Source organism: Ixodes scapularis, unplaced genomic scaffold, assembly GCF_016920785.2.
Source record: "Ixodes scapularis isolate PalLabHiFi unplaced genomic scaffold, ASM1692078v2 PGA_scaffold2__306_contigs__length_199485367, whole genome shotgun sequence".
Taxonomy (NCBI): Eukaryota; Metazoa; Arthropoda; class Arachnida; order Ixodida; family Ixodidae; genus Ixodes; species Ixodes scapularis.
This window is the reverse complement of record NW_024609857.1, coordinates 180,953,447-180,968,621: the sequence shown is the minus strand read 5'-3', so window position 1 is coordinate 180,968,621 and position 15,175 is coordinate 180,953,447. Positions and strand designations below refer to the sequence as shown.

The following is a 15,175-nucleotide window of genomic DNA, read 5'->3' as shown; positions in this document are numbered from 1 at the left end:
GAAATAGACGTTTATTTTTATTGGATCATCTTTTAAGGGTGACATTAAACCAGGGGGACGCGGTGTTTGAAGTGACAGATCTAAGCGGATTGAAGAAGCAAATGAGTGAGTTCACTTCACATTTAACATATTTCAGTTGTCGTCAACGGAGCTCCGATGAAAGCGGTGTAAAATTCATGAAGACATAGAGCTAACTGGTTGTTGATTATATCAAATGTAGTCTTATTATACTCAAAGTACTGCTTCATACTTTTATGGGAAGTGCGCACAGTTGCAAGTAGGTTGAAATGTAGCGTCGAGTGTTCACTGGTGCCTTTTAAATTTGTAATAGCAGCTATAAAATACAAAGTAGTAGTAAGAATAAGGTATAATGCATTGGAAGTTGAATTGGTTATTCACGTAGGCTCAGTCACAAACTGATATAAGCTAAAATCAGAACAAAAGTTAAGAACGTCTAAATAGGGCGAAAGGTTGCCAGCGGCAAGGGAAAAGCTCCGGACCAATCAATGTGCGGAAGGTTGAAATTGCCCAAGAGAAACAGTGGTGTCGGTGGGGATCAAGAAGAAATGGCATTCAAAACATCAAGTAAATCTTCCGAAACACTTGCAGGGCGGTCGGCGGTCGATAACATACGCACAGGATGACACTTTTATGTGCATAGTGTAGTCGCACACAAAGAAATTCGAGTGAGGCAGAAACATTTACATGAAAAGATTTAAGATATTCGTTCAGTGCTTGCAGATCCCCGCCCCTTCTTCTTGATGTTCTGTCACAACGATAAAAGTAAAAGTGCACGTCACACTTCCAGATCTCACTGTTGCGGACTGTAATAGAAAGCCAAGTTTCGATCAAAACTACAATATCTCTAGATGACGAATTTATTAGCGACGCCAAATCGTCACGGGTTCAAATGACATTTCGGATATTAGTAAGTAAAACTGGGATTTCACTAAGAAAATTAGCGAGGCCATCATGGTGACTATTTTGTTTTAATAATTATGATGATGCCTTGGAATTATTAGTAAATTTATCGTCGCGAATTGTGTTATTAGGAGTGTGGTCGGGTCGTAGTTCACGAGAGCAGTTACCGTTGGGACAATAGAAATATCACTAATTGTTTAGATATAACATTATATAGTGTAGTTTAAAAGGTTCGTTACTCGTCTTACCAAACTCAGTCAGTATTTGTCTGACATTGCGTGTTTCGATAAGTCTACGAAAATAAAATAAAAAATATATTAGTACCGCGAAATCGTTGTTTAGAAACGAACACTTGATGGCGCTAAAAACACGACCAAACTTATGTGCACGAAAAGCACTTTCAGAGGAAATGTCAAGGTGAAGCTTTGTTTTCAATCATTTCGCATAATTTTACTTCAAACATCAACCACGTTTTAATCCACGAATCGTGGATTCCATAAAAGAAAAAGATATCTCTACGAGAGCGGTCTTCTGATAGTGACACGCTAGCGCGAAAGTGGCGTTTTCTTTAACAAGAGAGTCGACGATTCGCCTTATGGCTTTTAATTCCTGGTGAACGGTGCCGACGTTGGATATATTTTGTTCTACGGTACTGAGTCTGCTGCAGAAATCGTTTGCCTTATTCTCAATTGACTGATGATTGTTTTTGATGACACCCATAGTGTCAAGAAGCAGGGATTGCCCTTTCTCGAGTGTAACTGAATGGGAACTCGGCCCCCGATGCAATAAATTCGTATCTGCCATTTGTTATTTTCACATCCTTAGGGTGACCGGAATCTAGCTCGATATCACCGGACACAACTGATCTCAGGCGCGATACAGAGAGACAAACACATCTTGTTAGATTAAAGCCTTGTTAGATTAAAGGGAAGGTGAAGCGGTTTTAAATATGAGGAAAAAATTAGTCGTCAGCCATCACGAATATCGTATTCGTTTGGTTATTTTCTGCGGAGATTAACCGGAAAAGCGCCTTCAAAGTAACGTTGAAGCAGGCCTCCCCGAAGCAGTGAGAAAAGGGAGAGTGGAGGAAGCCCGTCAGCCGACGTCACAAAAGGTCCGACCCCGCCGCGAATGGCTGCGCTTCCCTCGTGGGCTGCTCTACTGACTCTATGGGCCGTCGTCGTTCTGGCGCTCCATAGTGCTTGCTTTTATCCGTTTAACGGTCGTGCTATTAACTCGATCGCCTGACGTGTTGATTGTTCTCTTTTTTGTTCACGTCTTTTCAAAATTCTCGTGGCACCGAACCAACTTACTCGTGCTGTTGCACGATGCCGTGCTCATGCGTAGCGGTAAGCTTTCACGAACAGCGCTCGTCGCAGTTGTTCTTCCCGCTTAACGCCTCTTCCACTCCAACACCGAGGTTTTAAAGGGGTGGGTTCCCGCTATGCAAACAGACGAGTTTGAGCAAGTACACCGTTTTTTGTTCGAAGCGTGTTTCGGACGGCTCATGTGAAAACAATGTACTTATGATTTAGGGTCTGAAGAAGGCTCGTCTGAACCCGACACTCTGCCGACCATCTTTGGAGGTAAAAAGGAAATGCAGCGCATTAAAAGGCACACGCAAAGAGGAAACGAAACTAGGTGGCAATTTTAGGTTAACTGTTTTACAAAAAAAGCTATTACGTTATTAGAATTGTGCAGTGACCTGGAAAAGCCGCAATCACGTAGGCGTTTAGCGGACCTCTATTGGCTCTTTTGTGTTAACCGCCTTACATTAGTGTTTTAGTGTTGGTTTCTTGTATCGTTGAAGTGACCGACTCCGGGCCGGAAAATCCGGGAAACAAACAAAAACGATCTTGCGTAGCCCAAGATTGTTTTCTTTTGTTTTTAATCTACTCCGTTACCCAGTCACTTGGGAGGCAGGGCTTGTTCTAATAAGTGGTCATGCACTTCATCATGCGACTTTCACAGTGCAACATAATTGTCTTTTTGTTTTGTTCTTTACAGTTGCTGATATTATTCGAGGTAACATATTTTAAATGTAAACATAAATTTTGTTAAATTTTCCTTCCATATGTTCATATTCTCCTCAGGAGGGCTTTCTGGAGATACAAAGCAGGCGACATTCTGTTGTGAATTGAGTTCATCTTTTACAAGTTACGCAGTGTTTTCCGTATAACGTTTGTGTCATCCGATTGTTCTTTATGCCGTAGAAATGCGATCGGACGATGATATTTCTTGGTGGGGGTCTGATGCAGTCAACAAATCTGGGTAGATGTGAATGTAGAGGCCCAAGAAGCTTTGACGAATTCGACATCAAATTAAGGGCTGTCGGGCACACACATCCGCTTTTTTTTTAAAGCTGTAAAGGCGTAATAGTTTTTGGCAAACAAACTAAGCCTAGCATGGGGTACCGCTATCACAAGGGTGGGCCTTCTGCACAGTTACTCGCATAGTACGCAAGGACATGGCGGTAGCAAAACTGCTACCCTGTCTCATCACCCGTCTCATCTGAGGGGAAGCTCTCGCATAGCCCGAGGCCGATTATACTATCCCTTCAAACCACTTCAGCCTTGGTGAACAATGCAGCCTGCACGCTCACTTGTCCAGCAGCCAGCAAGCACAAAGGCCGATGTGTGCCGAATTCTTGTCCTGTGACGACTGTTCTGGAGAGGGTCACGCTAATCCGGCTTGACGCGCCCCGTCAATAGCACTCCGCTTATTGTCACCATTTTACGTTACAATAAGTAGCAGTCAGTACGTTCCTGAACGTATGAAGCCGGGAATGTCGCGTCCGCGCAAGCGGTTCCTCGTGTCTGCGCTCAATACACCGAGGGGTCATTTTTGATTTTTCTGTTTTGCTAACAGCTGGAACGCGTGCTTTGTCACATCAAGGGTCGTCTGGACACATTCTCTTTCGGACCCAGCGAAAGATTTCAAAAAATCCGAAGCCTAAGCCGATTTACAAGAGCAGAAGCCTCGGTGCCCGGCTACTTCCGCAAGCGAATGAGCAAGCGAGAATCGAGATGGTCCTCTTATGACGTAGTGGCGCGTCACGCGTCGCTAGCCAATGGCGTGCAGCTGCAGCGATCGCTTCTGTTTTCTTCGCTTTTTTCGCTTTTGGTGATTACTTTGGGTCCAACGGTTGCGATATTGGGACTCAGTAGGCACGAACACGTCAGAATCAACCATTAACTCTCTTTTGCGAAACGCTCTCCAGCTTCCCTTTCATTGTAACCCGGTTGCTACTGAAATTTGTAGTGCGAAGGTTGAAGCTCGACTGAAGGGGTCCTCAAACAAATGAAAAAAATTATTTCGCATCTAGAATTTCATGCAGTTCACATCATCGCTTTATTGCGAAAAGCTTTCCCGTGCCGATCTTCATCATTCCAACAATATACATGTCAAATGTCGACCGCACTTACCTTAATGGTTAACGGCATGGTAATTTTGAGTATACTAGGAGCTGTATCCTTGTCTGTAAGAATGTAATCACATTCACTGTCTTGAATTGTGTATATTACTTCTCCTGAAAAGAAAAGAAAACGCTAGACATATAAAAATCTGGCTCGCATTGGCAATTTGCTTACAAATACGACCGCCATTCATATAGTTCAAGTGACTAATTGACACTCACTTGCAACGTAGGATGTCTTCGCCATAACAAGTGTCCCTCCTACGAATACAACCGCCAGTCCTGCGGCTATATTTTCGATGGTGTTACGGACATGGGTGCATACCCTCGAGCCAGGCTTCAAGCCATGGTGTTGAAATCCAACAGCGTACTTTCGTATCTTCTTCAAGAGATCATTGGCGGTAATGGTCTGCTGAGAATCAACCTGGAAAGAAGATTACGGCTTATATTGGGCCTTTGTGAAATGCAAAGGCTGCGGCATAAGTTTTGCCTTAAAGCATTCATGTCCAGGCCGGTCGACTTAGAGCATCCAGGTCGTTTTTGTACATTCCAAAAAAAGACGTACAATTAGTATTCCCTTCGCGTCGATTCTGCCTTCAAGATTGATGCTGTTTGCCTGACTCGCTTGACCTGTAATTGAATTCCTAGTTTATGTGGCGCTTTATTTTCAGTGACATACAATGTTTCTCTGTTTTACACAACAGCTTTTGGTATGGAGGGACACTTTCCCAACGATGACAAAGAACGAACAAAGAATGCTTTGGACGGAACGGACACCCTTGGGTTCGTTCCCACCAACGAGATAGGGGGCCTTGGAGCGATAAAGTGGGAGATGAAAGTGACCTCCATTACGCCGACGACGTGTTGCCCAATTTTGACCACTAGACACATGACCTTATTGTTTAACGCCTAGATTTTAACTACGTTCCGTGCACAAATAGTTCCTTGTTGATCATTAACAAAAGCACCGACGAGAAAACTGATGCATCGTTTGTTTTAAGTTCAAAAGGTCGTTTTACGACAAAAACTCTGGCAGCTTCGCAATGCCTCCACTAGATGCCGTCAGCAGCGGTGCTGTACTTTGGTTTTTTATCGGAGCTAGACTCTGATCTCTGGGGCTAAACAGTATTGAAAAAATAGTTTATCATGTTTTTTTTACAGCGATCGCAACACAAATATCGACTCAGTTTCACAACTGCACACTGTCACGTGTCTAGTTGTCAAAATTCTACAACATGGCGGCTGCCAAGTAGGGGTCACTTTTGCCTGGTGAAAGGGATACCAGTTTATCGCTCTAAGCCCCTCTACCTGTTGGTTTCCACCGACCGCGGCCTCTGCTTTCTGCTTGTTGGCACCCTGGCGGCTCCCCAGCCCAGTTGCCAGACTGCAGGGCACAGGTGGCGAACTTTCCCGCGGGGCAGCGAAATTAAGCCGGCCACGCGGACATTGCGTGTGCTGCCTTGATAAGGTGGGTCAAAGGCGGCGCACAGGCAGCCGCTGGCTGGACTCAAGCCCCGGCGGTGCTCGTTGGTTTTCTGTTAGTCTTCTTCATCGTCTCATTGATGTTCAATTAAATGTAGTTTCTTGTTCTTTAAACCGCTGGCTCCGTGTTATTTCTCCGGGTCGGGTATGCAGCAAGGCAAAACGACAAAATGTTTTACTGGGGATTTTCTAGTTTGGCGGACTTCAGCCGGTATGTCGCCTCCTCTGCTCCCTCCCTCCATGTTTCCATACGACTTTTTTCCGTCAAGAAAACGGCACGAACCGTAAGTGTAATTTGAAGGCACGGTACCCAACTGCCATCAGATGCAAGGCGTATATGACTGTAGCATGATTATTAGCGCAGTCTTATTGCATTCAATACTGTTTTAATTTTCTTATTTTAACACCCTCAGGGCCCGGAGGACATTACAAAGGGGTGTGGGTATAAACAAAATAAATAGGAATACGCATAAAAAAGACCAAAGACCAACAATTCACTAGTACTGGGAAGCAAAAACACAAAATAAAACAACAGTTGAGCCAAATTGATCTTAAAAGGAGAAATTATTTGAGACAACTTGAATTAAATTATATTTACTAAGGATGCTGAAAGGCGGTTCCAATCAACGTGCGTTTTAGGAATGAAGGAGTCAATGTACGCCGAGGTTTTGCAGCGAGGTAGGCCTATTTTAAAGTGAGGATCGACGCTCCCCGATCTAAAATATGGACCGAGAAACGTGAGTCGTTATTTGAAGCAATATAATAATACATTTTTGGAAAGAGACATAGTAAAATAAAAGGTAGTGGGAGCGGGGTTTCCATTGATGAAAACTATTCTTCGTTTCAGCTTCAATCTAAACACTCCCGAAGCTACGCATTGATTTGACAAATCAGACCGCGTCAAAATATCGCATTCATGGTCTTTTTCAAGCTTCAGCATGTGTCGCTCATCGCTGATCCAATCATAAACACAAAACGCCTTGTGAGCTGCGCTTTTGATGCTGCTGATTGGTTCGATTACCTCGTAGCGTCGGCTGCGCCTTGACATAAGAGGAAACGAAGTATAGCCGTGTGGTGATAGAACGGAGTTGGAAAGGTAACGAATAAAAGCTGCCATCAAGGTGTACACAAAGACGGCGTCGAATTAACTCCGGACACATTCAACAAAGCCTAGATTAATTGGTACTTGATGATTTCCGCCCTTTGCCTTAAAGTGAAGCGCACTTTACATTTTGTTCTAATTGATCCTTGCCAACGGTCATGTTTGTTATTCACAATTAGAGCCACACCCAGTTCACAGTGACCATTCAATGTATTTGGAAACGAGACACACTTTTACAAGTTTTTCTTTTAACTAACCTAAAGGTCCCGGTGTTTACAGTGTTTTAACAAATTCTCGAATTATTCTCAATTCGAGGCACTTACAATGTCGTTCTATTTTTACGTTCACAAGAAAGGCGTCGGTTACATACTTACAGCAATTATCTTGGTTGACCATTTCATCAAGCATTCCTGGATCATTTGGGAAGCATGACAGTCTCCGACGTCGAAGTCAGGAAATGGCGAGTGGATAACTCGTTCTAGAATGCAGGCTGCCATCCTAGGTTGTGGATTTTGAGGGCGTAAAAGAGACTCCAGTGCCCAACACAAGGGCGTTTTCCTCTAATAGAGACGGAATTGTATTTAAGTTTGTTGATGTCCCTTCCACATTACTGTGACCTGTCTCTGGGCGCGACGTTTGGACAACAATGGGAGGGGAAGATTGAACTCACAAAGCTCGAGTTGGAAAAACCATATAGTGGCGAGAACGCTGGATATATGCCAATCAAAAAGACGACACGCGATCCATAGCGCAGCCACAAGAGCACAGCTGCGCTGGCTGTTGTTTGCTTTACTTGTAAACCCTGACTGACTTCAGCCCACCTGTGGCTTTTGTTGTCACTCATGCGACTTTTTTTTTTCTGGCACGTATCTAACGTGTACTACGTGCAATGTGCTGTGACGCTGCCAACTGCAACAGAAATGAATATACGGGTACTTACGGGCGCATGTACGTGGGCACGAAGAAAAAGAAAAAACGGGCTCCATGGAGCGCTAAGGTTTATGGATTGCCCCAAGGTTTATTTCTTCACTAAGTGACTGCGACAGCATCAGCTAAATTGTTTAGGCTGTAATATTTCACTTGCGTATTTACACCCACGGACAACGTATTATACTTAAAAAGAGGTTGAAAGCGAGAGCTGTAAGTTTACTTGTAACTTGTTCTTTGACATTTTTAGCATGGCGTACTGAAGGACACTGGAAACGTACGAGACTGACAAGAGATTATGTATGAGAATAGATTGCAATTGTAACGCCATAAAAGCCTCCAGTTTTGTAACTTGCCCCCTCAACCCCAGTTGGTTCCCGACTGAGCAATACAAAGTCCCGCCTATACGAATGACAAGTTTCTACTCTGCATTTTGTAAGCAGAGTGGGCAAGAACATTAAAACATTATATATATATATATTAACTTAAGCTCGAATTTTGCTTGAGCGACGAACAGAAGCAACAAACATCGATAATCCTCAAGACAATGCAAAAAGCACGCCAAGCTGCCTTTGGCTCTTGGTGCTCGTGAAGTAAGCACGAGGGTTCGCAAGCCTTACAGAGATACCATTTTATGCATGCTGTACGAGTTTGAGGTTTGTCCGTGTCGGTTGCTTCCGTATGCCACTCAAGTGGGACCGGAGCATTATATGTTATTTCCCTAAAGTTACATAATTCAAGTATGTAACTCGTTTACAAGTTTTAGCCTAAGCAGATAGACGAGGACCCTATCTAACATTATATACTTTCTTACGCGAAGCTTAAACGTGTCTGCAAATAACACGATATCTACACACCTTGAAGGTTAACGGTCGTGGTAAATTGGTGATGGTGCCTAACAAAAGCCACAAGCACGCCACCTTGAGAATTATTGTTGTTGAATTATGTTTATTGATAAGATCAGTGGTTCGGCTGTGTTAGTGGGGTGGCCTGAGGCAGGAAACGGGGGAGGACCTGGGGGCTTAAGGGGTTAAAAGAAAGAATCATGTAAAAAAAAATAATTAAATGTGGGGATGGGTCCCCGTCTCCCTGATGTAGCCCATCAGGGAATCGAGGATTGCTTTCCTGTGCTGCGGTGTTCCTTGGGGTCGGGCCACTCCTCGAGCGTGGGCGGTCTTTCCTCTTCCCGAAGAGATTGAATCGCTTTCTTCCTCAGCCGTTCCAGGTCTGCACAGTCCCAGAGGAGGTGGCGTAGTGTGGCTGTGTTGTTTCCGGCGCAGGCATTGCATCTGGAGCCCTCGAGGTCGACGAGCCCTAAGGTCGCTTGTTTGGCCGGTGTGAATGCTGTTCCGGTCCTGTTCTGTCGGATTCGGACAGCTTCCCATCTGGTATAGCTCGTTGGTATGTTGTCTTCTTGTGACGGTAGCAACCCTCTGAGGTAGGCCTTCCTCGCCTGCCTGGCAAGCTCAGCCTGTTGTTCGGGGTCTACCGTGCGTTTCGTTTCAGATCGAGAGGTCGGGCCAGTCGCGGAGCTGTGAAATATTTATTCCGCTGCGGCCCTGTGTGCCCTCTCATTTCCGGGATTTTCCCGTGCCCGGGAAGCCATGTGATGATCAGGTAAATGCCCCATGTGCGAAGCTGCGACGCCACTTTCTTGTTTTTTTTTTTTATTGTTCGGCCCTTTTGTTTGCTGCTGCGTGTTGCGTTAATCGCTGCTTGCGAGTCTGTAAAAATTCTAGCGTGAGGTGCTGTCGAGCTCTTTCCTGCAATGTCCTCGGCCGCCGCCAATATCACCTTCAATTCGGTCTCCCTCACCGTCGTGCCAGACGGTAGTGATTCGGTTAGTGTCCTGCCTCTCCTGTCGCAACAGGCCGATGTCACTTTGTCACCGTTCTTTGAAGCGTCGGTGTACCGCACGTTTTCGTTTGGCGCACTCTTTTCGCACCATGCAGCGTGCATCTTTGCCGCTCTAGCACTCTTCCCTCGGTTGAGAACTTGAGGTAATGGCCAATAATCAGTTATCATCGAGTCCCGCCCCGGAGGTAGCGCCTCTTCTAATGGCGGCTTGTCCCTTGCCTTGTATCCCAGGTCTTGCAGGAACCTACATCCATGTTTAGTGCGCTCTAGCCTTTGAAACTGAGCGATTGCTTAGGTTTAGGCCCTGTATTTTATGTTGCTCATTTGTGCTTCCTTTTCTAGCATTTCGAGCCGCGAGCATTTGGAAAGGCCCGTGACTACTCGCCTGGATCGGTTGTTAAGTATCTCGAGTTTCTTCCACGGCGTCTGGTTGAGATTCAGTCAGTTACAACTCTACAGTGCTCATGACGTCAAAAGAGCCTCTCTGAAGATACGCAGAGCCTTCTCATCCGCTCCCCAGGAATTACTTGTTGTTTTCTTTATGAGCTTGATACTCTGAGCGCACGCCTTTTCCATCTCCGGGATCCATCTCGTGTTTCTTGAAGTCCAATCGAAGGTGACTCCAAAAATTCTGATATGTGACTTTTTACCGATTTCTTGTTCGTTCAGTTCTAGCCGTAATGAGAATCATATTCCTTTCCTGTGGTCTTTAGGGCGAGCGACCATCATATATTGCGTTTTCTCTGATGACGCTTCCACGCCCACCTCTACCAGGTAGATGGCTACTTCATCTATGCCCCGCTGCATCGTGTTTTCTTGTTCCCTCAGGGATCCCCCTCGGGTTCAGAGCGTCACATCCGCAGAAATAGTGAATCCCAGCCCTTGGATGACTCGAAGCCGAGCCGGGAGACCCGCCATTACCACAGTGGAAAGGGTCGGCGATAAAACTGCCCCCTGCGGCACTCTTCTTTTAATCGGCGTTTCTGGGTCCATAGTGCCTCCGATCTTCACCTGGAAACTCCTGTCTCGCAGGAAGTCCCGTATAAAGTTCAGAGTTCTTCCATAGATGCCGCATGCCTCCGTCTCCCGGACGACTGCCCACTGCGGCACTGAATCAAACGCCTTGCGTATGTCCAGGGCGACCACAAGCCGTGGGTCTTGTTTGTCTTTTTCCGCCAGCACCTCCTCATAAAGCAAGCTGAGGCTATCGTCCCTATTGGAAAGACCAGTTCAAACTGGTACCAGTTTGAAACTTGGTTATTGCTCCAGTTTGACCAGTTTCATAATGGTTGAACTGGTCAAGGTGGTTCGAACTGGTCACACTGGTTGAATGGTCATGGCGGTTGAACTGGTCATGATGGTTGAACTGGTCATGGTGGTTGAACTGGCTACACTGGTTAACTTATCACATTGGTTCGACAAAAAATATTTTCATTTGTTCACGCCACCACTGTGTTTTGGAGATCTTTATTACACACGAATGTTGGCACAATACGCCTACTACAAGCATCAGCTGAACATACATTGGGCACATACAAACTTTAATACAACAGCACACTAACCCGATCACTACTTCCGAGCTCTGCGTTTCATCTTTTATACAGGTTGTTTTGAACGTACGGAATTTCTCGGTGACCGCCTAATCAATAAAACATAGTCCCAGCATGTTGATTTTTTTCTAGCAATGTCATACCTTTGAGAGTACTTTGAATGGCTCAGGGGAGGAATCTCTCAGTAAAAAGTAAACGCTCGATCATGTCGTAGTTATTTGAAAGCCAATAATCAAAGTGAGAAAGCCAATAAAAAGTGAGAAAGAGGGGCCAAACTGGTAACCAGCTGGACCAGTTCGGCAAATCTGGTGACCAGTTCGGCCAATCTGGTGACTAGTTCGGCCAATCTGGTGACCAGGTCGGTCAATCTGGTGACCAGTTCGGCCAATCTGGTGATCGTGCGGTTAGACCAATAATAAGAATAATAAGAATAATGTCTTTTTTTTTATTCCTTCGAAAAAACACTTACAGTAACTGACCCACAAAAGCAAAAAAGATTGCTTGTCCGTGGGACCAGGCAGGCCAAAATCTTTGCAAATAAAATGAATAGAACAGAGTATTACAAGTAGCACTATCAATAAAAAAATGAAACAGAATTGTAAAACACAGCAATATTGGCGCCATGTAAATGAAACTTTTCTCCATATGAAAATCAAACAAATTGCTGAACAATGAAATACTAAAAAATTCTAAACACCGTACGACCTCACGTGAAACATACCATAATAATAAACAATTGAACATCAACATCGGATAACACAGAAATGACTCAGGAAAAAACACATAAACAAAAAGGAAATCAGATTTTATACTCTAGACACCACGTTTAAAGAGCTTTCTTTGCCGTTCGCATGGATGATATACTAAACAAATTATAGGGTATTTTATTGAAAAGGGAAGGGATATAATGCCGTTTTATTCTCTTTCCGTAGTTCGTAAATATTATGGGTATTACGTACCTTTCCGTGCATCTCGGATTTTTTTTTTTACCACAATGTTCGAGTTCTTATTGTAGTAATGCCGTGTTAATATTACATATTCATAAAGTTTAAAAAAAACATTATATTTAGTTTATTCATTTTCATATCTATTACTAGGTTATCATATCTGGTTCCGTACGCAACGTTACTCACAATCTGTTTAAGTAGTCGATCTATTCCTAGTTTTTTTTTTATTTCCTGTACATTGACCAAAAAGAGTAGTACCGTATCGCAAGATCGACCCTCCTAAGGCCATAAAAACAGTTTTACGAACATTTATAGCACAGACGCTCTTTAACCGGTATAGATAGGCTGATACTACGCACAGCCTTTCTTAAATAAATTCTATGTGAGGGTTCCATAAAATATGTTCTTCAAAAAATATGCCTAAGTACTTTACAGACTGTTCGTATGGAAGTGCTATACTTTTTGCAAGAGTTGCCTTGCCCTGAATTTAAATAAATGACCGTCGTATGGGGATTACGAAAACAGTTCTTATTTTAGTTCTTATTTTAGGTTTTCAAAACCTAAAATAAGAACTAATTACGGTACACAAAAAATATCCTACCAGATACCCGATCTTCTTAACAGAAATTATTGTGTATTCGAATTAGCCCAGACAATAGCGTCCGTGTTTCTTTTCAAAAAATACCTTACGGTATACTTCAATGTGCCTAGTGTGTATTCCTAGTATAGTTCACATCAAAATAGATTGTACATTTTTTGAGTGTCATATTTTTATCTTCTCAGATATTGTTTTATTTTTTATTTATGCTGTTTTTGATTGATTTCCTGTGCCCTGCTGCTGAGTGCTGTAAAGGGGGTTGGGGACCTAGTCAGGTGATTCGTTTTCGCCTTTTGTCCCAACCTCCCTGACAGTTGTGTCAAAAATAAAATAAACAAACAAACAAACATAAGTTTCGTTTTGTTGTTATTTACTGAAATAATATTGCCAGAAAACCACAGCAATAACATGTCCACGTCCTTTTGAAATATTGTAATTGCGTTTTCGTATATGGCATATGGTAATAGCAGAACCGTATCGTCTGCATATAAAAAGATTCTAGACTGTAGCGGCAAAAGACTTAACTCATTTAAGTAAACATTAATCAGCAACGGGCCCAAAGTGCACCGCACTTTGGGCCCGTTGTTGGTGCGGTGCACCAAGGTGCACCGCACTGAACCCGAGTTTTATCACTTACACAATTTTCTATTTTCACCAATTAAAATCTCAGTCAGGTAGTCATGGAAACAATCATGAACTGGTGCTTTAAAGCCCATTCCTTTAAGATTTTCTAAAAGTAACGTATGATCGATGCTATCGAGAGCTTTCGATAAATATAGGAAAAAGGCCAGAGCAATTTTATTGTTATTTAATGTGTCGTTGATGCAGTCCTAAAAAACCTCCAAAAGTGCTGTTGTGCTATTATTTTTTTTCAAAAGCCATACTGCGAATCAGTAATAAGAGGAAATTTTTCACAGAAGTTATTAATATTTATATGAACCCATTTTTCCACGATATGTGAAATTACTGGCAACATTGATATCGGTTGGTAACTCCCTAAATCCTTTTTATTATTGCCTTGATAAAAGGCCTAATAGCTGCAGCTTTTAGTTATTTTGGAAGTTTTCCTGTAGTAAGGGAACCGTTAATTATTTTCTGTAATACTTGTTTTAGGTTATCTATATTGCAACGTAAATCTCGCACGCGGATTTCGTCTATACCTGGTGACTTTATTATAGACATAGAAGTTATGAATGTTACAAGATCATCCTCACACATTGGAGGCAAGTATGCCGGGTGTTTTCCTGAACTTGGGATCGTAATTGTTTTGTTTCTACTGTTTTAATTTTCTCTCTTAAATTTTTAACGCCACTGATAAAAGAACTATTAAAAGAGTCCGCTAACATAGTGTAGTCATCAGCCTCAGGGAAATGCTTCTTGATTGTATAATCGTTAATATTTATTTTCGTCCTTCCAATAATTAACTGACTGACAAGATTCCATGTTGCCGCTGAGATTTTTACCGACTGGCTAAATTTGGTGAAGTAATGCTCCCTTTTTGCCAATCGAATTTTAGCTGTTCCTTTATTGCGCACTTTACAAAACTCCTTCTTTAAAAGCACGTCATCAGGTTTCAATTCACATCTCTTCCTGTCCTTAGTGTGACATGATTCTAAAATTTCTTCGGTAATCCACACATTTTCTGGTCTTCGCTGCCTGATTTTTATTTCCCTTTTCGATTTTTGATATACATTCTGAAGTATGTCTACTACAGTATTATATGCTGAAATGTGGTACAGGGATAGTAACAAATTCCAATCATATGCCCTAATTAAATGGTCAATTTTACTGTTATCTGAAATTATTCTCCACCCGTCACTTCCCACTAAACAGTCAGTCTGCCTTTCACCCCATATCAGCAATGCAGTAAAGTAATGAACCGCAACTTTTTCTTTGATGACGCCAGATAGCATATGCAAGTTACTGACTCTGGTAACTAAACGATCTGTACACGTTCTAGGAATTTTATCGCCATAATATTCATCTCTAGTGATGTCATGTATTACAATTTCTAGCCCAAAAGAAGAGAGAGTGTCAAGAGAACTCGTGACTTAGTATTTAGCCTCCTTGGAAACATCAATATTAATATCACCGGCGTGAACGAAATATTTAATGTTATTGTATTTACTAAATAAAGCGGACAATTCTTCGATGAACAGATTAACCTTGGAGCTCGTTGGCCTATACACAGCACAGACAACGTCAGAGAAGATGCTTTTGTGGATGGACACAACACATGCTTCTGAATGTTCCAATGAAATGTCAAGACTATCCGATATACACTTCTCAAGAAACATAATTAGTCCACCACCCTTTTTTTTCTCGGCATAGATAATATATAAAAAGGGCATCCAAGGTGAACGTTTTGCATACTGT

At 42.9% G+C, this 15,175-nt stretch overlaps 1 protein-coding gene across 1 annotated transcript in view; it reads right to left on the bottom strand.

Annotated features, from left to right (window-relative positions):
* The window catches only part of LOC115326026 (luciferin 4-monooxygenase), a 112,443-nt gene that overhangs the window by 47,468 nt on the left and 49,800 nt on the right, over window positions 1-15,175 (bottom strand). Inside the window, 3 exon segments of the mRNA XM_042291635.1 lie at window positions 4,347-4,450; window positions 4,559-4,760; window positions 4,902-4,966. Of these exon segments, the coding sequence (XP_042147569.1) occupies window positions 4,347-4,450; window positions 4,559-4,760; window positions 4,902-4,966 (371 nt within the window).